General features: G+C 55.4%; 1 protein-coding gene across 1 annotated transcript in view; it reads right to left on the reverse strand.

The window, feature by feature from the left end:
• Positions 1-3,023: 3,023 nt before the first annotated feature.
• The window catches only part of NOL4L (nucleolar protein 4 like), a 146,086-nt gene continuing 127,332 nt past the window's right edge, over positions 3,024-21,777 (reverse strand). The window contains exons 6-11 of the mRNA XM_030914871.1: positions 15,625-15,904; positions 13,498-13,684; positions 13,225-13,416; positions 12,805-12,927; positions 12,143-12,344; positions 3,024-7,755 (exon numbers count right to left, since the gene is read on the reverse strand). Coding sequence (XP_030770731.1) covers positions 7,535-7,755; positions 12,143-12,344; positions 12,805-12,927; positions 13,225-13,416; positions 13,498-13,684; positions 15,625-15,904 — 1,205 coding nt within the window. The 3' untranslated portion in view covers positions 3,024-7,534. The remainder of the gene's footprint in view (positions 7,756-12,142; positions 12,345-12,804; positions 12,928-13,224; positions 13,417-13,497; positions 13,685-15,624; positions 15,905-21,777) is intronic.

Raw genomic sequence — 21,777 nt, forward strand, 5'->3', positions numbered from 1 at the left:
ATTTGCCCACTTATGTCTGCAGGAGCTCAGAATGCATTAGGGTCCCAGATCGGGACCTTCCTGTGCCTATTGCCTCTCCTCGGGGAGGCAGAATGGTGTAGTGAGTTCCTAGAGTACAGCCTTTGCGACACGCCAGCTCTGTGGTCTTGGGCCATGTTATTTAATCAGGCTGCCAACTATCATCTGTGAATGGTGTAATAGTTCCTGCTTCACGAGGTTGTTAGTGCCTGCCACCTAGGACATGACTGTTAGTTCACAGCAGGCCAAGACAGTAATAGGTGAACTACAGTAGAAATCTAGACAGCTACTGCCTCCTGCTTCACTTGCTCCAGAAAGGAGCTGTCAGGATGTAGGCCTTGTGCCCGCTGTGCTGAGGGGTGATGCAGGGTATGAAGTCACTTTGGACCCTGGCTTTTGGTCTCAGGCCACAGACCTGACCAAAGGTTGGTGTAGTCCTGAGTTTAGATTGAATATTTGGTCAGGAAGCCTTATTTTGCTCATGGTCCAAAGGACAGGGAAAATAATGTTTCAGAATATAGGAAAAATGGTATTGGCCTGGCAAGGTGTCATTTACTTGCTTTCCAGCCTGCTGTAAGACTGTGTTAGAGAGAGGGGTGTGTGGGTATGTGTGCCTACTAAATAGAGCTACCTGCATCCATCAGGGGTCTTGGCCAAAGCATCTGCCTGCCCTGTCTCCCGGAGAGGAGGGGACCCAGGCTGTGTTGCCCTTATGTGTGGGTGTTGTTTGAAGCCATGGAAGGGGCAGGATGTGGAACTTTGGAGATTGCTCCAAAATTGGACAACATCCCCATGCTTCCTATTGTCTCTGGTAAATTTGAAAGCCTAGAATGAACATCTCTACCACAAGCCGTAGATGAACGCCTTATAAGAACAACAGTTGTCAGTGCTGTGTTACCTGATATGGGTGGGTCTTAATCTTTTTTTTTTGGGAACTCTCCCCCCATGGAATGCACATACAAAGCTTTTTGGGTTTTTTTTGCTGACTCTCACTCTCTTTAGGCTGGAGTGCAGTGGCATGATCATAGCTCACTGTAGCCTCAAACTCCTGAGCTCAAGTGATCCTTCCACCTCATCCTCCCAAGTAGCTCAGACTACAGGCACATGCCACCATGCCCAGCTAATATTAAAATTTTTTGTAGAGACTGTTGCCCAGACTAGTCTTGAACTCTTGGCCTCAGGCGATCTTGCTGCCAGCACACTTGGCCTCACAAAGTTTTGCGTACTGGGTCAGGATTTACCAGCTCCTTAGGCAGCTGGGGCCCTGTGTTTAAAAACTACCGGCTGAGAATAAACCTAATAAAATCTGTGTTTATACAAAAGATCAATTAAGGGAAGATAGGATTTTGCAAGGATTCTTCTTGCAAAGAAATGTAACTACTAAGCTTCCCTAGTGCATTTTAAGTTGTTTTTCATAAAGGGAGATTTGCCTGTTTTGTCATTGAGTACGTTTTAGTTCACTCTTCTGAGGGGACATTCCCATTTGATGAAGTCTTTTATCCACTGTTAACAACAGTGGTGTGGAGCCCTGTTTAAAGAAGCCAGACTGGAATAAGCGAGCGGGAATCCCAGTGCTCCGGTGGAACAGCAGCATTTCCTGTGGAAGGAGGTAAGTGTTTGCGGGGCTGGCCAGCAGGCCAGCGGGGTCTGTGTTCTGGAGCTGTTGTCCCAGGTTGTGGGTTTCTAATAGTCTTAATAGTTTGAGCATTCTCAGTGGTGATCATTTTAGGCAGGACAAGGAATTTCCGTGGTATTGACTGAGGATTTGCTGCCCCTTGATTCCCCACATCCATGGGAAAAGGGAGGTATAAAGGGCCATCTTCTTCTGTGCCCGGACCTCCTCCTGTCTTGCAGTGAGTCTCAGCCCCAAGGTCATGCCCTTTTCCATTTTTTATATTTGGCTACTGTATGGAATTTCTGTGAGAAAAAGGATTATGTCATTATTTAAAAATCAAGGTTGGCCGGACGCGGTGGCTCACGCCTGTAATCCCAGCACTTTGGGAGGCCAAGGCAGGTGGATCACGAGGTCAGGAATTCAAGACCAGCCTGGCCAAGATGGTGAAACCCCGTCTCTACTAAAAATACAAAAAATTAGCTGGGCGTAGTGGCCTGCACCTGTAATCCCAGCTACTCCGGAGGCTGAGGCAGAGAATTGCTTAAACCTGGAGGGTTGGAGGCGGCGAGCTGAGATCACACCACTGCACTCCAGCCTGGGCAACAGAGTGATACTCTGTCTAAAAAAAAAATAAATAAAAATCAAGGTTTTAATAAGAACTGCCATAAATGTATACACATATATATACACACACACTGAATTTTAGGAGTAAAATGTATGCTTTTAACATGCCTAAAGTTTTTAAATCCATGATCACGTTTGTTCGCAGCCATATTCCTACAATTTTTCCTTAAAGCTTAACCTAAACCACACATACAGGATGAAAAAATCAGCACAAGTAAGTATCTTCGGGAAAAGTGGCCCTTTTGCTTCCTTCAAGGTGGGATCCAGGGTTTTGCATAGAATGGAATGTTAAGCACCGAAGGTTCAGAACCAGGGATCATGTTTGCTCAGTTTTCCAAATTAGCACTTAGGGATTATGATGGGAATTTGGTTTCGGTCAATTGCCCACTTGCTAGGGTGAGAGGTTGTGGAAAAGCAAGTTTTTTGCTGGTCACTGAATTTCAGCAGGGCCGTGTACTCTGTGTGCCTGTGTGTCTGCGTGTGGCGGGTAAGGGAACTGAGATTTAAAACGGTGCATGAGAGCTCTGCCTGTGCTCAGCAACTGAAGGGCACCTGGGAAAGGTTCATTTCCTTCCCTAACAGATGAGGTGCTGGAATTACAGGTTTATTTGTGCTAGAAGATGTACTGAGGACCTTCTGTGTGCCATACTGTTGGCTAGTAGATGCCACTAGTAGAAAGATGTTTCAGTGCCAGACTAGATGAGGAAGGGTGAGAAGTGGCAGGTGGTGCTGCTGTTGATAGGACACAGTGGAAGCAGAGCATTCAGTTTGTTGTTCAGTGTTTATTAAGTAGATTCAGTCTTATATATGATATACAGATTCAAAAGGAAAAGGATTCCACATACTTATGAAATCAGTGCATTTAGCAAGTAATACCATGGAGATAACAGCTCGATTAACAGCTCATTGGTCTTTTGTTAAGTGAGGGAGAGAGGGAGTCGGCCTGTGCTAGTCATTCCACAAACAAAACAGAATTTAGTCGCATCACGTACAGAAGACACATTCTAAGAATTAAAATATTAAGCCACATTTACTGGTAAAACTCACTATATAGAACACAAATGATTTTTATAGAGAGCATTGAGGAGGAAGTCCTCACCTGCTTAGAAGAGCCACGTTAAGTTGCATAGGTGCATTATCTGTAAAAATATAATTTAGAGGTGAAGCCATTGATTAACAAAGAGTCACCTTTAAAAGTTGGTGCCATCCACTGTTTGCCTTAAGTGCTTACTATCTGGAGTCCTGTGCCCCTCCCGGGAGGTGGGACCTCATGAAGGAGCGGCCCCCAGAGGAACCCTGAAGAAATGGCTTGTACTGTCTGCACTGAAAGTCTTAACATCTCATCTCAGATACGGAACTCGTGCTCTTCCAAAACATGTCTAAATTACGCCAGAGGACTAAAGACCTCTTGGGTTGTCTCTAAATCCTGTTTGGCTTGATCCTGAAGGCCACGTGAGTCATTCTGACCTTCCCACTCCCAGGCTGCCCAGGGAAGAACTACATTCATCCCATAGCTCTGCAGCAAAGTCCTGCCCTCCCTTTTCCTCTGTCCATGCAGTTACCCAACGGCAGCCAATAGGAGGTCTCTCTTCTGACTCCTACTCCTAAATGGACCACATAATAGAGGCATATGGGCCATCTATCAGGTGGAAAGTTTTTCAGCCAATCTGAGTTCTATATGGTGTAGGTTTTTTGTTGTATTTTTAGGTGGAAACGTAGGTAAATAGTGAGAGGTTTTTGTTTGTGGCTTTGCTAAGCAGATGAGCTTAGTGAGGTGCATCTTCCTCCTCAAGAGCAAGTCTTGCAGAACACACAGGGACTGGGGGCATCTGTACATGTAAACAGTACACTTTCACTGAGTCCAAAATTAGGAGCAAAAATACAAAGGTTCACATTGGTCTTAGGTAGATACAGGCGAAAAAGGATTGAGCTGTTTAGCTCAGAAACAACAAAAACAAAGTTTCTAAAGCACCACTAAATTATATAAAAATCAGAGCATGGACGGGTCGCAACTGGTGTTCTGGTGAAATACTTTACTATTTTGTAAAAAGTTTTACAAAAAATTACAAATTAAAAGTATCAACCCTCTGAGTTCAAAGCAGCATTTTGAAAATGAACTGGTAGTTAATCCTATAACCACCCTTGGAGTTGTAAGTGGCCCTTGGGAATAGGGATGGATGGGTTCCACCTGTTTGAAATCCTCGAAAACCCTCCTAACTCCCTGCCTGTCCCCCCTCCCTGTCAGCACTGTCCTTGGGAATAAACTGTCCTCTGTAAGAGTGGCGACGGTAAAATGAGTTTCAGATGGGTTATACACACTATCACTTGTCTACCTGATGGTCCACCACTAAGACCAATGCCCACTTCTCTGATGCTGCCCTTCTCGTGGGATTAGCCCCTGCAAAGACTCTGGAATTGGAGTATCCTACTCTTGCATTTCCTTTTTAACTTAGGATCCCAAATTATTACTTTGTGCCCTGAGGCCCATCAGAAGATTTTTAAATGGCTGTGGGACAGGGCTTTGGGAGCTCCTTTTGGGAGAAGGCAGTCCCTCTGGTGAGGGTGAGACAGCAGTGAGCTTGGTTCATCAGAACCAGCTCTTTCGTGCCCTCCAAGTCAGGAGTAGGGGGAAGGGGTTGAAGCTGTATCTTTTAAAACAAAAGCAAAACCGAACAAGTTCCCTGACTGAGCCAGCTAAATGGAATCCTGTTTCCAAGCAGAAACTTGCTCCTGATTCTGCCATCTCCAGGGCTTCAGGTGTAGTTTCACTGGAAAGGAGGAGCCCACCCAAGAGGTGGGGTCAACATGATGAAATTCCTTGTCCTGGAGGGGCCTGGGAGGCCCAATGGACTTTAACCACTGACATATTCTTTCCTTTCTCTTGAAAACACATTGAACCTATGCTTTTGCCGCAGTACTAAGGCAGGCTAGAGGGTGGTCAGTTCCAACAGCTTGAACTCAGAAAAACGTGACTTCAAACTGTAGCTTATGCTGATCTTTAGATCTAATCCTTGTGTGGGTGGCGGGAGGGAACCCCTTCCCCAGTCTTTCTCACTCCTGTCTGCCAAGAAATGCAAACGCTCCACGTCTAGCTTGGGTACTGCCTCTGGGAGGAGAAGTGACATGTTAAGTAACTGATACCAGGAATTCTAGGGTGGCGATTGTCTCTGCCAGGTTTTAACATTAAGATTCTCACAAATTGCCTGGGGTAACATTTTGCAAAAGATCTCACTGATTACTTTGTAGTATTGTTCACACACAAAAATAAATATTTACACGAATTCAAATGTTGAGGAGAGTAGTACTGAGCAGGTGGGGCTGGATGTGTGGATGGCTGGGGTGCGGGAGAGGCCTTGGGCACTGGAGGCTGTGCTGTGCTAAGGGTGAGTCTCAGGTGTCCTGGCCCTGACCAGAGGCCTGGGGATTGGTCAGATGGAAGGCAGAGGTGGTGTGGCTGAGTAGGTTGTTGGAGGCCACTTGAGAGAGACGACCACCCCCAACCTCTAGGGGCTGGAAGTAAGCACGGGGTGGGCACCCTACCTTTCAGAGTTCTGGACCTGAGGCAGGATGGGGCATCTTCACTGGTGCCCCCTCCCCGTCCCTCGGGGGGAGTCTGCCACAGTGCTGGGAGGCAGTGGCCACAGCTGCAACAGGCAATTGGCCGCAGAAAAGCTGGTTTGGGAAGGGGTGCCTGTTCTAGGAGCGAGTGGTTCTCTGTGGCCATCCTAGGTTCCACTCGGCCCTGGCTCCCCTGGGGCCTCTCTGCTCTGAGGGAGGAAAGGCAACAGAGGGCTTCTGCCAGTTCTGGGCAGGGGCGGGCAGCAGAGAGCTGCTGTCATGGCTACGGAGTGTTGCAAGGAGAGGCCCTGGGGGCCTGCTGAGGTCTGGGCGAATCCCTGGTTTAGCAGCACTGGTAGGTATTGCACTGAGCAAGAGGAAGTGCCTATCAGGGAGGAAGGAAACCAGGCCAGCTTTTTCTTTTTGCCCTTTTTCACACTCCAGGGATTATGGGTTTCTTCCAGGACTGGCCCCTCCAGAAGGGCTGGTCTTAGGAGAACCCCAAGTGGCTCCTCCACTTCCATTGATCCCTTTACTCCAAACATGGTGCAAGGGGATGGGAGCTGCTGTCCGCCCTGGAGCTCACAGCTGCCTGACAGCCGGGGCTCACCCTGAAGCAGCGGCCCCTCTTGGCAGGAGTCTTAGGGCCCGGGCTGTGCACAGACGTTCAGACCTGGCTCCTGGGCCGCGGGCTGTGAGGGCAAGGGCCCTGCCGACCGGCTGCCATCTCCCAGCAGGCCGTCCTGTCAAGTAGCCGAGAGGGCCAGAGCTAGAGGACGGCAGTGGCCGGTTAGGGACAGGACGCTCTCTGGGTTCCAGCTCCTGGACACCCAGTCTGGACTTACCTCCCAGGCAGACACATCGTGTGGGGGAGTTGGGGTGACAGCTGTTCAGAACAGGCTCAGGGCACATCCTGGAAAAAGCCCACGCTGGAGTGTGAGGTAGAATACAGGTGACCATGGACTGGGGCTTCTGGAGAATGGGGTGGGGGTACCTCTTTTGTTTTGCTTTGCCATGGGTGTGGGTGAGGTCCTCCTGCTTGGCGGTGCCTAGGGAGGTGCCTGGTGGTGTCCCTGTGGCAGCACTGGGATCTGGAACAGGATGGCCTGGCCATGGGATAGTGGCCACAGGGTGCGCCAGGCATGCAGAGGAACAGCCAGCCTGGCATCCACCCTGCCCCTGGCCCCAGCCCACATCAGTGTAGTGATATGGAATGTTAGGTATGGGGATACATCCTTCTGATCAGACAGACACAGACTAGCAATCTGTACAAACACAAAAGAATCCATTTTCAGAAAAATAAATTACTAAGGGGAGAGGAAGAAAGGGTCCACTTTGTTTTTCTCAATAAATATGCAATTCTGCTCACCTAAGACTTGAAAGGTAATTATCTGGGGGTGGGATTCTAACATCAGGGTCCACGAAGGTGATTCTAAACAGAGCTGCAGCCCCAGCGCCTTGTCAGGGGAGCCCCCAACCCTTCCAGAGCTGCCCCGTTGGCCTCTTCCAAGCAGGTCAGAGCACCCGTGTGGTGAGATTCCAAAAAAAAAAAAGTGTCCTTGTGCCCAAAGTCTCAGGTGCTTGGAGTGTGGCTAGAAACAGCTCTTTTGGATCCCACCTCTTTCAGAAACAAAATGTACCAACTGGTGAGGCAGGAAGCTGGGGCCAGGCTGGGACAGCCTCTTTCCCTAGGGCAGTGTGCTCCAGGTGCCGGTGGGGTCAGTTCTGCTGTAGGATGAGGTTTTCCAGTTCGTCTGCAGAGCGCAGCAGGAAGGCAGCAGACTCCCGGTAGCCCGCGATGAGCTGCCGCACGGCGCTGATCTCCGTGGGACTGAGCTGAGCGGTGGGCACGGGCCTGCTGGTGCTGGTGCTGGAGGGGGTGGGGGTGGGGGTGGTGGAGGTGGTGGAGGCCCCGCCTTTCATGCTGAGGTCCGTGGGCCCTGTGAAGAGGGAAATAGGGTGAGGAGGGAGCAGCCACCCTGCCTGGCATCTGGGAGGTGTGTCTTCCTTGGCGCTGTCATAACGTATGGCCTAGTGCCCACTGTGAGTTGAACACTGGAGTCTGTGGCTCTGGTCCATCTCCCTGATGGCTCTATCCCTAGTGCTTAGAACGGGCCTGCGGGCGACAGGGTTCTCAGGGTGATCTTGCAAAGATCTGGTTTTAGGTGAGGAAGAGGAAGACTTGGGGCAAAGGAACTCCTAAGATCGGCCTCTCAGTGTGGTGAGCAGAGCTTAGAAATGGGAAATACTCCCACCACTGAGGAGCTGTGGGCCAAGTGCTAAAGCCTCTTCCAGCATGCCTAAAGGAGCAGCGCCCATCCGTGTGCTCTTCCCCCACTCCAGACATCGAGGCTGGAAGGGGAGATGGTGTGCAGGAAACTCTGCAGGTAAGCAGGGGCCTAACACACCTGAGAGGTATGTGTGGGGAAAGCCCAGGAGGAGTTCAGAGTGGAGCCACAAAAGGCCAGGAGAAGAAACATCTGTGTGTGCTTCTGTCCAGCTGGAGAGAGGCCAGCTGCCCTGGCTGGGCGAAGAGGTCCAGGCCAGACTGGCCAGGCCATAACTGCACCCCCAGGAGGGACCATGGCAGCCAGTGGATGGAGGAAGGGGCTGGGTGTGTGAAGCCTCTTTCTGCTAGGCCTCACTCAGCACCTCGAATCCCCCCTCCTGGGAGGAGTCCTGTGCCTGAGTGAGGTGGAGGGTTCATGCTGCTGGGATACGAGGGAGTGTGGGCCGAACGATCAGGACAAGACCTGGACTGGTTTCTGGAGACACTGCCTGCCCTTTGTCTTCAGATGATGATGGCAAAGAGGGAGCCTGCCATCTTCTAAAACACACGAGGGGTGTGCATATTGGGGAGGGGACCGCCAGGCCCTGTCCTCTCTTGGCCTTTCCCAAGAAGCTACTGGCTTTGGAGTCGGGCAAGTGTAGATTCAAGTCCTGCTCTGCTACTTCACTGGCAAATTCTTTAATTTCTCTGGGCCTCAGAGCCCTCGTCTGCCAAAACTAAGCGGCTCCGGTGAGCAGAAGCTGAGACACCGCGTGTGAAACTCAGCCCAGGCTCGGGCTCCTTCTCAGCCCGCAGGAGGCCTGCCTGCCTAGACTGGCACAGTAGGGAAGGGCTTCCAAACAGGTTTCAGGGCTTTCTGAGTGGGCTCCCAGGAGACCTGGAAGCTCCTGGAATTTGAAAAGCATCCTGCAAGGTGTTCACAGCAAGAAACAGCCAAAGAAGAGAGGATCTGGGCAGGTGCAGGCAGCGCTGCCGCTTCCCTGGGAAGCCTTCTCTGATGCAGCCAGGTCAGCTTCTCTGTTCTCTGTCCTCCCCCTGGAGTCCCTTCCCCACAGCTTTCTCTTCCACGGGGGTGTGAGGCTCCCCCAACTACCCTGAAGGTTCTGGTGGCCACATTCACTCATGATTGCATCTCCATGGCAGTTTTTATGCTGCTATGAAGAGAGAGGGACAAGCTCTTGTCCCTGGAGGCATCCAGACTGGAAGTGACATCTTGGGATAAACTATAGAACCTGACTACAGCTAAAAGGAAGCTGCTGCAGCCCCCGAATGGGGAAGGAAGCTGGAGCCTAAGATGGGACAGTTTGTCACATGGGTTATTTCCTCTCTGGCCAGAGAACGTGGACACCAAGGAGGAAGTCCTAGGAACTATTTTCTAAACAGCGTCCTTGGAATTGAGAGTTAAGGAAATAGTTAAGTCTGTTAAAGTCAAACACAGGGGGAAAGGGTTGGGGCCGTGTCTGGAAACAGCAGCCAAGCAGGTCACTGACTCCCAAGGTGGTGTCACAATGGGGGACTGAGAAGCTGGGAACAGGAGTACCTCTGCTGGTTTCTGGATATTGCTGGGGCTGGACCCAGAGGGATGGGGAGGAGAGGGTCTGGTTCCCTCTAGGGTGGCTCTGTCCCCTCTGCATCATGCTTGGGAGTGGTCAGAGCCTCCTGGCATAGTCAACATGAGCAGTGGCCCCAGGTCCTTTTCTCCTCCTCTCCCCAAGTGCTATCCTGTTCATGCCTGTGCTCAGAGCTTCCTCCCTTCTCTCCTGGGCTGTAGCTGAGGCTTGGAAAGGAGAAGATCCCTGTTTCCTGTGGCCGATCTGATCTGGAGACATCCCATACAGACTCTGGTTGCAGCCAGATGCTCAGGTTGCCGAGTGACTACCGTATGGTGGGTAGAGGCATAGGAGCGAGCATGAGTTACCCAGCACCCCAGGCAAGACAGGCCGAGCCTGATTCTATCTAAGCTGATTTGCATCTCCAGATGACAACATAATGAACAAAGCGAGGAGCTCTGAGCCATTAATACGGCTGCCCAGCCGAGGTACCAAACTGATTGAACAATCACTTGAAAGTCTGAGGCTGGGGAGGCCAGTGGAGCTGGGTGGCCCTGCAACGTGGCTGCCTGTCATCTTCCTTCAACTGCTGGAGGATCTAAACAATGTTCTTCAGATGAGGTACCAGTGCTCACGGACAGGGGCTGTCCCAGGCGAGGAGGTAAATGACCAGATTTCTGCCTCAGTGGCCTCTCCACCCACCATGAAGGAACCAGGGTATTCACAGATGGGAGACTGAGGCCCCAGGATGCACAAGGGCAGAGCCAGCTGCCTCCCTGGAAGAACCATTCTCTGGCTGCTGTTTGTGCCTCTTGGGCAGGTGTGAACGGGGCAGGCCTGAAACAGGCCCAGCCCCACCATGAGAGGCCCTTAGGAGAGTCAGGGGAACCTGGCAGCAACACCCCTGAGATAGGTCATGCTGGGTGGACACCAGATAGAGGCTTGTCACCATCGCTTGCTGCTAGGAGGGAGCAGGCCCCAGGCCACCCTCGCCTCATCTGCTGGGCCGCAGACTCCTATATATAGGGAGGGCAGGGCTATGGGATGGCTTTTCTTTCCAGAATGAAAGGAGCCCACCTAGGACAGCCACTCCACCTCTCACTGTGCTGGCCACTCTGGCCTTAGCTTCAGGGATTAGGGCCAGGCGGCCTCTTATTTTAGGTTAAGAGGCATTAGGAAGGGATGAGGAGTTAAGCCCAGGCAGGAATCTTCCAGGGACCTGCATACACTTCCTGGTTCTGGGGGGTGGAGGGTCAAGGCGAGTGGAGGCGGCCTGGGTTTCCTGCCATGGGTGGGGACTAGCTCCCTCCCTTGCTGCCCAGGAATAGTGAGGGGTCTCCTGCAGCCAAGGACAGGGGCTTAGGGAATCCTCAAGCACGTTTAGCCAAGACCTCGCACCAGTGTTCCCCAGCTTACAGGTGGCACCTTTCTCCAACCTACTCACGTTCCTCAATTCTTCCCTTCATTCCCTGGCTTCTGAACGACCCCCAGAGCACACGGCTTCTGCCTCCTGTTCTCCCCATTCAAACCTTCTTACAAGGGCAGACAGAATGACAGACCACACAATTCAAGGCCTTTCTGTGCTTAAAACCTAGCAGGGGCTCCTCCTGCACACAGAACACAACCCGAGTGCCTGGCCCAAGAGGTCCTGTGACCCACCAGGCTGACCCCACTCCTCCCCTGCTTCCCTTGGCCTCACAGTAAAGGGGTCTGAGGCTCCCCACTCCAGTTCGTGCTCACTGCAGCACCTGACTCCATGAGGAAGCCTCTGTCTCTTCGGGGGCTGTCTCCTCTAATGGTCTGTGCCCCATCTGCGCAGAGTAGCCTGGGAAGTTACCGGAAAAGCACCTACTGAATCACCCAGCTACAGCAGCGGAGCAAGGGAGCAGGTGTGCGCCATCACCCCGGGTGTCTCAGATGTAGGCTCCATGAGTGCAGGAGCAAGAACTGAGGCCCAGCACCCCGGTGAGAAAAGCTTTCACCTAGAAAGGCAGGCCCTGAGCTGAGGCCTGGGGAGGGAGCCGCCCTGCAGGCCAGCGGGGCCACAGCTGGGCCGGGCCAGCAGCCGTCTCACTGAGCCTTAGTCACTATGGGTGAGATGGGGCTGTGGAGATTCAACTCAGGCCAAGAACAGGCCCTTGGCTGGGACTCGGCACCCACAGGGTCCCTAGGGGAGCGGAATCAGTGAGAGGCGCCGGGAGTGAAGGTGGGAAGCAGTGGAGCAAGCATCACTGGCGGTGAGAAGGGGGCGGTAGGTTTTTGCTTTAACCAGCTAAGTCTCCTTCACCTTCCGATCTAAGGACCAGCTGAGACGATGAAGTGGGAGGGTGCCAGAACCGCCCCTCCTGCTCCCTGTGCTGTGAGGCAGTCCCTTTCCATCACAGGCCTCTGCTTCCCCCTACCCCTTACCCTGCCGGGGGCTGCTCTGCAGACCCAACTGGGTGCTTGCTGGTCAGGGAGCCAGAGTCCAGGCCTCCCCCGACTCACCATTACTGTGGTTTCCTGTTTGGAGGGAGGCAGGGGGCTGCAGGTTGCTGCTCAAGGCCCCGTACCCGCGGTAACTGTAGTTGAGGCCGCCATTGGCGTACACAGGGTCCTGGGAGTAGGAGGAGGCTGGCAGTGAGTAGGTGGAGTGGGTGATGGCTGTGGAGTCCCGCGAGTGCTGCTTGTCCAGGGCTATGGGCTCATCCTGCAGAGGGGAGAGGGGGTCGCTGGGGAAACCAAGGGGCAGCTGGCCCCAACTACCATCCCTGGACACAAGGTAGATAAATGCTGCGGCCCCAGGACTCCTGGGACCCAATGCTGTGGTTTGACCTGTGGGATTCTGTCTGTCCCTCCCCCGGCCACCTTCCCCGCTGGGGGCTTTTCCCGACTCTGCTCATCTCCCTGTCAGCATATTTGATCTGGGCCCTCTGGTCTCGGTATGAAGTCCAGGCTTCCGTATGAGGTCTGAACACCTCTGAGAACAACACGCCTGACCTCCACCCCCCTCCTCTCCTTGTCTTTGCCCTCCTGTTCCCCCTCTGCCCCTCCCCGACTGCACCCATCACAGCTCCCTCAGTCCACAGCCGTCTGAGGCCTGCCCTCCCTGCACCTGCTCTCCCTGGCTGCCCGGGAGCGGCCCCTGTAGTGGCTGCTGTGGCAGGTACCTGTGAGGACTGGTAGATCTCCAGACGCATCCGCTTGGCTGCCTTTCTCGTCTCGCTCTCACAGGCAGCTGCCAGGATGTTTTCTGCCATGGCCGAGGTCAGGTGGGGTGGCGTGGGTCTGGTCTGCAGGCAGAACGGGGATGGAGCTAGCATGGGGCTCGTGGGGGCCCTGGGCTTGTGCAGAGACCCTGCCCCAGGGGTGGGTGGCACAGCGTGGGGTTTGGGCTCCAGCGCCTCAGTCTACGGAGCTATATGACCTTTCTGGGCCTTAGTTCCCTCATTTGCAAACCAGGGATTATGGTACTTGCTTCCAGGGCTCCTGGGAAGACCCTGGGTGAAGGGGCCCGGGCATCCTGGGAGTGTGGCAGGAGGTCCGTGGTGGCGCCGAGGGGAAGTGTGGGCCAGGGAGGAGGGACTCACCATCTCCATGCCGTTCTTCTTCATGCGCCGGCAGGACTTGAGGTACGTGCGGATGCGCTTGCGGGCCCGCTCCTGGAACTCGGGGAACTGCCGGCTGCAGGACTCGATGATGGCCTGGATCTTCTCCTTGGGCTGCTTGGAGATGGGCACCATGCGGTCCAGGTTCTCGTCCACAAAGAGACGCACAAACATCTGCAGAGACACGGGCCATGGGAAGGGCCGACCCTGGCATTGCTCCCATCCCCATCCCACCTGTTTCCGGCCAGTGCTCACGTTGAAGGCCTTAAGACGCTCAGGGTCCATGCCTTCAGAGTCGTTCATCTTGTCATTGTCCTCATGGTCATCATGGTCATCATCGTCGTCATCTGCCGTCGGGGCCCGGCCCACTGTCAGGTCCTCAGGGCAGCCGCTGACCTCAGTCTTAATGGAATCGTAGCTCCCAGAAGCTGTAGGGGGGGGACTAAAAAGAGGGCAAGAGGCAGAGGGTTGGGCCAAGCAGCTGCTCATGCCCTTGCTGGGTCTCCTACAGGTGGTGAGCTTGGGAACCAGGGTGGCACGCACGCCCTGCTGCCACAAGAGCCATAGCTGCGAGGCCCTGAGCAAGTCACTCCTCTCTTCTGCTCTCTTCATCTGTGCAATGGGGACAGCAATGCTACCACCTCCTCCCTCCCTGGGCTGCCGCAGGGAGGACCGACTGCAACAGTGTATGCAGAGACCTGGCTCCTGGGGGTGCCAAGCACTTAGGAGGGTGTCACCTGTTTCCTCAGCAGAGGTCCACACCAGGACCTGCCACATGTACAGGGGAAAGGCAGACATGGAAAGGACTCCCACCACCCGCCAGCCTCCTCTTGTGCCAAGATATGTTTTGACTTCAGGGTTTTCCTCCCTGATCCCAAGGGGCTACAACCCCAAGCTGACAACCGAGCTGTCACCAAAGCAGCGAGCATGCTGTCTGTCAGGAGGAGGAACAGATGGGCTGGGCGAGGTGGCCAGCCAAGGCGACAGGTCCATTAAGCAGGATGTGTTCCCGCAGCTCCTGGCCTGGCCTTCTCCTGTCTGCACCCCCACCAGGACAACACAGTGGCCCCTTGAGAATATGTGGGTAGAAAGGGAAAGGGAACCAGATCCAGCTTCCACCAGCAGTCTCCTGTCCTCCAGCAGAGAAGGGCTCCAGCCCTCTGCTCCCATCACGAGTTCCTCCCTGGACAAGCCCCCTTGCCCATCTCTCCTTAGAGGCAACTTCCTCTTTTCCTCCGTGCTTCCTCCCTCTTCTCATCCTTCATGGCTCAGCTCCCACACCACCTGTCTCCTGCCCCTGCCTCGGGGCACTGCTCTGGGATGGCTGAGGACCACTGTTGCCTTTTGGAAAGTTTGTGCCTTCGATGTGTCCCAACTACTCATTCAGATCCTGACTGGCAGTAGCCTGGGGACACTGTCCCTGCCCTCAAGGAGGCTGGCATCTAGCAGGTAAGGTAGGCTCAAGGAACGGGTGGCTGCATGGTCAGACCTTGTGATGTGGCAGCATGGCCATGGCACAGCCCGGAGGGGAACAGCACTCACTGAGGAGCAAATCCAGGAAGAAGTGTACTGCCTGGCACCTGGTCCCACAGCACGGCCCCTGCCAGGCCTCTCTCCCTGGGACTAGGCCCACAGGGGTCAGTCCCCTAGGGTCACTGGCCTGGTGCCTGTCACTTCGTCCACATACAGACTTGGATAGGGGCAGGATGCCAGGGAGGGAGAAGAGTCTGTCCAGAGGTGCAGGCTCTAGGAAGGCGCCTCTGGCCCCCAGGCCCAGGTTGGAGAAGCACTACTGCAGGAAACCTTAGTAGCCGCTCGGAGGCAGCTTGTGGAAGTGTGAGGGAGGCCCCAGGAAGCAGGGGGGATGCCCACTGGTAGGGGTATCTGCTGTGCCCACCCTCCATCAGCCTGGTCAAAGGAGGAGTTCCACTGCCCACGTGCCTGGGCCCTTGCCCTTTTTTTGCACCACCTATAAAATGGGGACAGGCACGCAGAGAAACCAGGCAGTGGGAGGCCTCGTACCTGGCTGTGCCGAAAGTGGCCACTTGCTGTTATCCACAGCAGATGCTGTTCTGGGGGAGGGGACGGGTCGTGGGGATGCATATCCATCTACCATCTCTACCAAGGCAGGGACCATCAGCTCCACTTCACAGATGGGGAACCAGACTTGGAGAAGGGGGCCTGGCTTGAGGGCACACTCCAAGCCATCTCCCATCCCACAGCTTCACCAGGAACCTGATGGCATACCAGCCACAGCCATCACCCTGGCTTGGTGTCACACACATGGGCTGGCTCCAGCTAAGTTCTGGGTGTATACAATTTCATTCTCGCCTCACGACAGCCCTCTACAGAAAGAAACAGACTGAGTCCCCAGCCCCACACACCTCAGGGGTGGTCTTCACCCCGTATTTGACTCGGCTTCGCAGCCCGTCGGCACCACAGCCATCGGAGGGGTAGGAGGGTGTGCCAAGTGCCGTGGCTGGCGGGAGCTTGTCACACAGGTTGATGGGCTGATCCTCAGCGGCCGTGGTGAAGTCCATGGGGGCCACGGCACCGTTGCCATTCATCTCGGGGAAGGCAGGGTCGCCCTGCGTGCTGCTCGACGTGGAAGGGTTCAGGGTGGAGGAGCCATTGCCGCTGCCACTCTCAGAGGAGGAGTCATCTGGAATGAGAGGCCTGGGTGTGAGGCCCCATCCCACACACTGTGGCCACTGCAGCCACCTCGGAGTATCCCACCCTGTGTCTTCCTCATGAGAATCCCTGGGTGGGGATGAGTGCTGCTACCCCACCCACCTCAGGGGCAACTTGCCCCAGCCCACAGCCTTAGCTGATGCAGCCACAGGGTCCCCTCTGCCAGAACAGAGGGGCCATCAGGAGGGGAGTGGCCAGGCGGGGCTGTGCAGGGCATGGAGGGTCTTCCTGCACCCCAAACTTGCAAGCGTTATGTCCAGACTTAAGGAGGCCCAGCTCCAGGGGTTTAGGAGTGAGTGGCCTGGAAGCCCTCAAATCCCGGCCAGGCTCTCCCTTCTCCCCAGCTCCCAGGACCACACCTCCCACCCACCCTGCTCCTGCTGCCCGGCACTGCCTTGCAGCTTCGAGCTCTCAGAGCCCCTACCCACAGTGGGCCCTCAAATGTCTCCTTCCTCTGCCCAAGGCAGGAAGGATGGCTCTGTTGTGACCTCCAGCCATCCACTCCTTCCTGCAAGCAAGCCCAGCTCAGCCTTGGCAGCCAAGGCACAGGCACGGTGGCCCCCGGATCCGTGCTCCGTGCCGGCCCCGTGGCCTGGGACATGCCAAGCCGGAGCTGCAGGGTCTGGGATCTGCACGCGTCTCCCGAGTGGGCCTGCCCGGCGTCTCAGGGTGGGCAGCCTCGGCAAAGCACTGCGAGGGCGCCCCCTGCCGCGAAGAGTGCGGCACCGCCAGCCTGCGGGCGCCGGGGAGGAAACTTTAACCGGGAGACCAGACAGTTCCAGATACATTCCAGGCCTCTCTGCCCACCCAGCCCCAGCTCCAGCCCCGGCCTCCTGCTTGCTCAGCTGAGACGGCAGAGGCTGAAGCTGCACGGAAACTCTCGGGGTCACTGTCAGGTGAGCACCAGCGAGGGTCCCAGGGACGCACGGGTGACCCTGGCGGCTCCGCACCTGCACCCAGCGTGGATGGGGGAGGGGTGGTCACAGCGAACCCTGCCACCCCTTCCCCCAGGCCAGGGTCACGCTGGACCCCACCCCCACCCTCCCAGCCGGCAGATTATGAAGATTTAGTCCCCGGTGCAGGGCACTGGGCACGCGCGCCTCCAGAGCGTCCCCATGGCGACCGAGCGGCTCTAGCGCTCCAACCAATTGCTGGCTTCCCGGCTGCCCAGGGGCGGGTCCAGGCTGCCCGTCAAGCAGCCGGGCCGGGCAGAGGGGGATGGGAGACCAAGGCGGCACAGTGCACCCCTCCCCCTCGGCTGCCGCAGGTCCCCTGGGCCAGGCGTCTTGTCCTCCTCCGGGCAGCCTAGCTCCACCACTCCCTCCATCCTCCCGCAGGGCAGCTCCGGGCTCTGCTCAAAGCCCGCCCATAGCTGCCCCTCACTGGCTGCATCCTCGGAGTCCCGGCCCGCGCTGGCAGTCCCCAGGACCCCACAGACTACTCGCGCCCAGTCTGGAGTGAACACATTCCCCAGCATCTTTACTGAGCACCTACTGAATGCTGGCCTGGAAACAAAGTAATGACTGCAACCAAGGTGCCAGACCTCCTGCGGGGACAGATGTGCCTTACTGAGCCTTGTGGGTAACAGGGAAGATGAATTGTGAAAATGGGGGTGCCCACTGTCCTCCACCCGGGAACCAGACCAGCTCCCCATGCAGCCCCTGCTGGCTGCTCTCCAGCGCCCAGGCCACCCACATCCCGCCTGTGAGAGCCAGGCCTAATCCTCACTCCCCTGTCCCATGCTTTCCTACAGCTGAATAAAAGTCCGACCCATGGCCACTGGCACTCTCAGTCCTGTGACCTCTGCAGTCCCCCAGCCCAGCCTCACTATGCTGTGCTGGGGCTCTACAATCTGCCTGCCATGATACCTCCAGCTGAGCAGATGGCAGCCAGCCTTCAAGGTCTGGTTCCACGCTGCCACCTCAGGCTGGCACTTTTCTCCACTGTCCCTAGGAAGGAGGCAGTCACACCTCCAACCCCAGCTTGCTGTCCAGCCCTGCCAGGGATCCTTGTGCTTCCTTCACCTGGCCCAGGGTCATCATGAGGGCCATCTGCCCCACCAGGACAGACCCTGTCACCGGAGAAGCCCCTGCACCTGAGGTCCAGGAGCCTCCATGGGGGACAGGGATGACACCCATACTGGCTGGTTACCCCCGTTCCCATGAGCTGTGGGGGCCCATCCTTCACCCACCTTGTAGGTGTGACTTCACATACCAACACCACCCTCACACACCACTTGCTTGACCTTGGAGGGCCTTAGATCCCTCCTCTGGAAGGAGGGGCTGCTCCTCAGTGGGCATCGTGCCTGGCACACAGCAAGCCAGTGGTCACTGCATTCATCACAGGCACCAGGCCCAAGGCTGGCTGTAGTGCCACACCCTGCACGGGGCCAGAGGTGACATCCCATCATCCCATCACCCACCTCCCAATCAGGTTTTCCCGAGAAGATGGACTTGCCCTCCCCGGGTGTGAGCTCCTGAGACTCACACGCTGCTCAGGGTGCTCCTGGAGCCTCCACCAGGTCAGATGCCTGACACGGGGGCCCAGACTCTCCAGCTACCAAGACCTTTGCCTCAGGGCTGTGGCCCCGGCTGCCTGGCTGGGGATCGACATGCGTAGAGCAGAACCTCCCCTAACTGTACTTAGACGCCACCCCAGTCTGGCCAGGGAAGTGGTTGGGCGGGTAAGACCCGTAAGGCACCAGATGCTAGGACCTCGTATGGCCACGTGTTCCAAGCTGTTAGAAGAAACTGGAAATCTGCACCATTATGTAAACTGATTTTAAAATACTGGCGACTGATTTACATGGCTTATTTTCTTTTTTAGGGTCTTGCTCTGTTGCCCAGGCTAAAGTGCAGCGGTGCCATTAGGGCTCACTGCAACTGCTGCCTCCTGGGCTGAAGCGATCTCCCCACCAGTGCACACCACGATGCTTCGATGCTTGGCTAATTTTTCTTTTCTTTCTTTTTTTTGAGACGGAGTTTCGTTCTTGTTGCCCAGGCTAGAGTACAATGGGGCGATCTTGGCTCACTGCAACCTTCATCTCCCAGGTTCAAGCGATTCACCTGCCTCAGCCTCCCAAATTGCTGGGATTATAGGCACCAGCCACATGCTCAGCTACTTTTGGTAGAGACAGGGTTTCACTATGTTGGCCTGGCTGGTCTCGAACTCCTGACCTCAGGCAGTCTGCCTGCCTTGGCCTCCCAAAGTGCTGGGATTACAGGTGTGAGCCACCACGCCCGGCCTTGGCTAATTTTTAAAGTTTTTTTTTTTTTTTTTTTTTTTTTTGTAGAGATGAGGTCTCACTATATTGTCCAGGCTGGTCTCGATCTACCAAGGCTCAAGCCATCCTCCCACCTTGGCCTCTCCATGTGTTGGGATGACAGGCGTGAGCCACTGTGCCCAACCCATTATTTGTATTTTTAAAAACCCCGACAAGTAAATGAGTACACAAATGTGGTCTATTCATACGATGGAATAGTATCCAGCCATGAAAAGGAACAAAGTTTGGATAAGTGCTGCAATGTGGATGACAAAAACATGAGGCTGTGGGAAACAGGCCAGACGGACGAAGATGGCAAGTGCTTCTGCTTCCGCACAGCATCTGGAGCAGGCAAATCCCCAGAGACAGAAGGCACAGTGAGGCTCCGCGGGCTGGGGGAACGGGCAGTTATTACTTAATGGGTGCAGAGTTTCTGTTGGGGGGATGAACAAGCTGTGGAAATAATGGTGCTTCTGGAGTGTACACTTAAAAATGGTTAAAATGGCAAATTTTATGTCACACATTTTACCACACACACAAAACCCAGAACAAAAACAGCCCCATAGCCCTAGTTTATAGACTCTATCTGCCATTATCTTATTTTCTCATGCCGCACACACAGAGCCCACTCAGAGGCACAACATGGATCGCAAAAGCCTGCCTTCCCCAGTGACACCAGGGTCTCGCCTACCCCCAGGCTCCGCTCAGGCAGCCACCACCCCACACAGCTGCCCTGGCATGACACGCTCTGGGGAGCTGCCTACAACCTGAAGCCCATGTTTTGCTGACTGGGGAGGACACAGGTTTGAGCTGTGGAGTGGCTGGAAGAGGCTACTCCACCTTCTGGAGTCTCCGTTTCTTTCAGAGCGGGTCCCACGGCCATAAAATACGGTTCTAAGGTGCAGAGGATGCCCGGGATGGGGCAGGAGCTCAAAAGGAAACCCCGGTTCCCTGCACCCCACCTTTTCTCACATCATGACTCCCCCACTGCCAATGCACAAGGCTCTCCCAGACTGCAACGGGGGCTTCTGGGGATCCTGGAGCCCAGCCTGTGACAGTCTGAGGTGGGCCCAGTGAGGGACTACTGTGGGGATGGGGGCGACTGCTACCCTCGGGGCTCGTGCTCCAGCAGTGACAAATCAAACATGAGGGCTCCAGAGAAGACGGGGCTCCAAAGGGGTGTCACCAGCTTTCTGGCCCCTGGAGCCATGGTCTCTCCCTACTCTCGGTAACTGCTGCTTACCCTTCCGTGCTAAGCCGAGCACCACCACCTCAGGGAAGCTCTCCCTGCCTGCCCCAATCTCCACTGTGGCACTGGCTCTGGGCCATGGCTCTGCAGAAGCCATCCCAGGGATGGTGGGGCAAGGGCTGACGCCTCCTGAACCATCAGGGGCAGAGGTGCTACTTGGGGTGGGGTTGGTCCAGCCTGTCCCTTGGCCCCACAGCAGTGGATTTGATCCCAGCTGTAGCCACACAGGCTGAGTTTCTCCAACTGGAAGCCAGGTCCCTCCTTTGGGCCCACCAGGCCCTTCCAGTGAGCCCCTACGGCTCACCCACCTGCCCCAGCTGTGACCCAGCCTTGGCACTTGCTGTTCCCTCTTCCTGCTCCACTCTATCCTGGGTGTCCCCTTAGCACAGTCCCTCACTTCCAGGGCTCTGCATAAAGGTCACCTTCTCAGTAAGCCCAGCTCCCGCCCCACTCTGGCACACTGACCCCTCTACCTACTTTTTTTTTTTTTTTTTTTGAGACAGAGTCTCGCTCTGTTGCCCAGGCTGGGGTACAGTGGCGCGATCTTGGCTCACTGCAAGCTCTGCCTCCCAGGTTCACGTCATTCTCCTGCCTCAGCCTCCCGAGTAGTTGGGACTACAAGCACCCGCCACCATGCCCAGCTAATTTTTTGCATTTTTAGTAGAGATGGGATTTCACCATGTTAGCCAGGATGGTCTTGATCTCCTGACCTCGTGATCTGCCTGCCTCAGCCTCCCAAAGTGCTGGGATTACAGGCGTGAGCCACCGCGCCCAGCCCCCTCTAACACAGTAGTATTGCAAGAAGAGGATAAGTGCTTGGAAGAAATACTACTGTGTTTATTGTGTCTCTGGCCTGTGCCCAGCCTTCACAGAAGCGGCCCCAGCCCTAGAGACCCAGAGTTGGTGCAGCTGTATTGGGTGGGCCTGGATGGCTCCTGCTGCCCCCTAGATCACACCCCTCCCGCTGGTGAGGGCAACTGAGTCTTCCTGGGCTCCCCAGGGTGAATGTATGTCCCAGGCCTGGCCAGTCAGCCCATCACAGCAACTGGTGAGAGCGTGTGACCAAGCTGGACCCGAGGACGTCACGCGGGGGCTCTTGCTGCGATGGCTGGGAAGGCACTCTCTACCTGGGGTTGCTGGGCCCATGGTGCAGGGAGGCCCATGCTGGGGAAAGCAGGGCTGATGGGGGCACAGATGATCCCCTGGAATGCATCTGTGCCTGCCACCTAGGAAGGCCCTAGAGGTTTTGGTGAGGGAACTGACAATTTCCGTATTGCTTAGGCTGGCTGGGGCAGGCTCACACCAATGGCTTGGTCTCTGAGTAGTCCAGGTT

The sequence above is a fragment of the Rhinopithecus roxellana genome, chromosome 13 (assembly GCF_007565055.1).
Source record: "Rhinopithecus roxellana isolate Shanxi Qingling chromosome 13, ASM756505v1, whole genome shotgun sequence".
NCBI lineage: Eukaryota > Metazoa > Chordata > Mammalia > Primates > Cercopithecidae > Rhinopithecus > Rhinopithecus roxellana.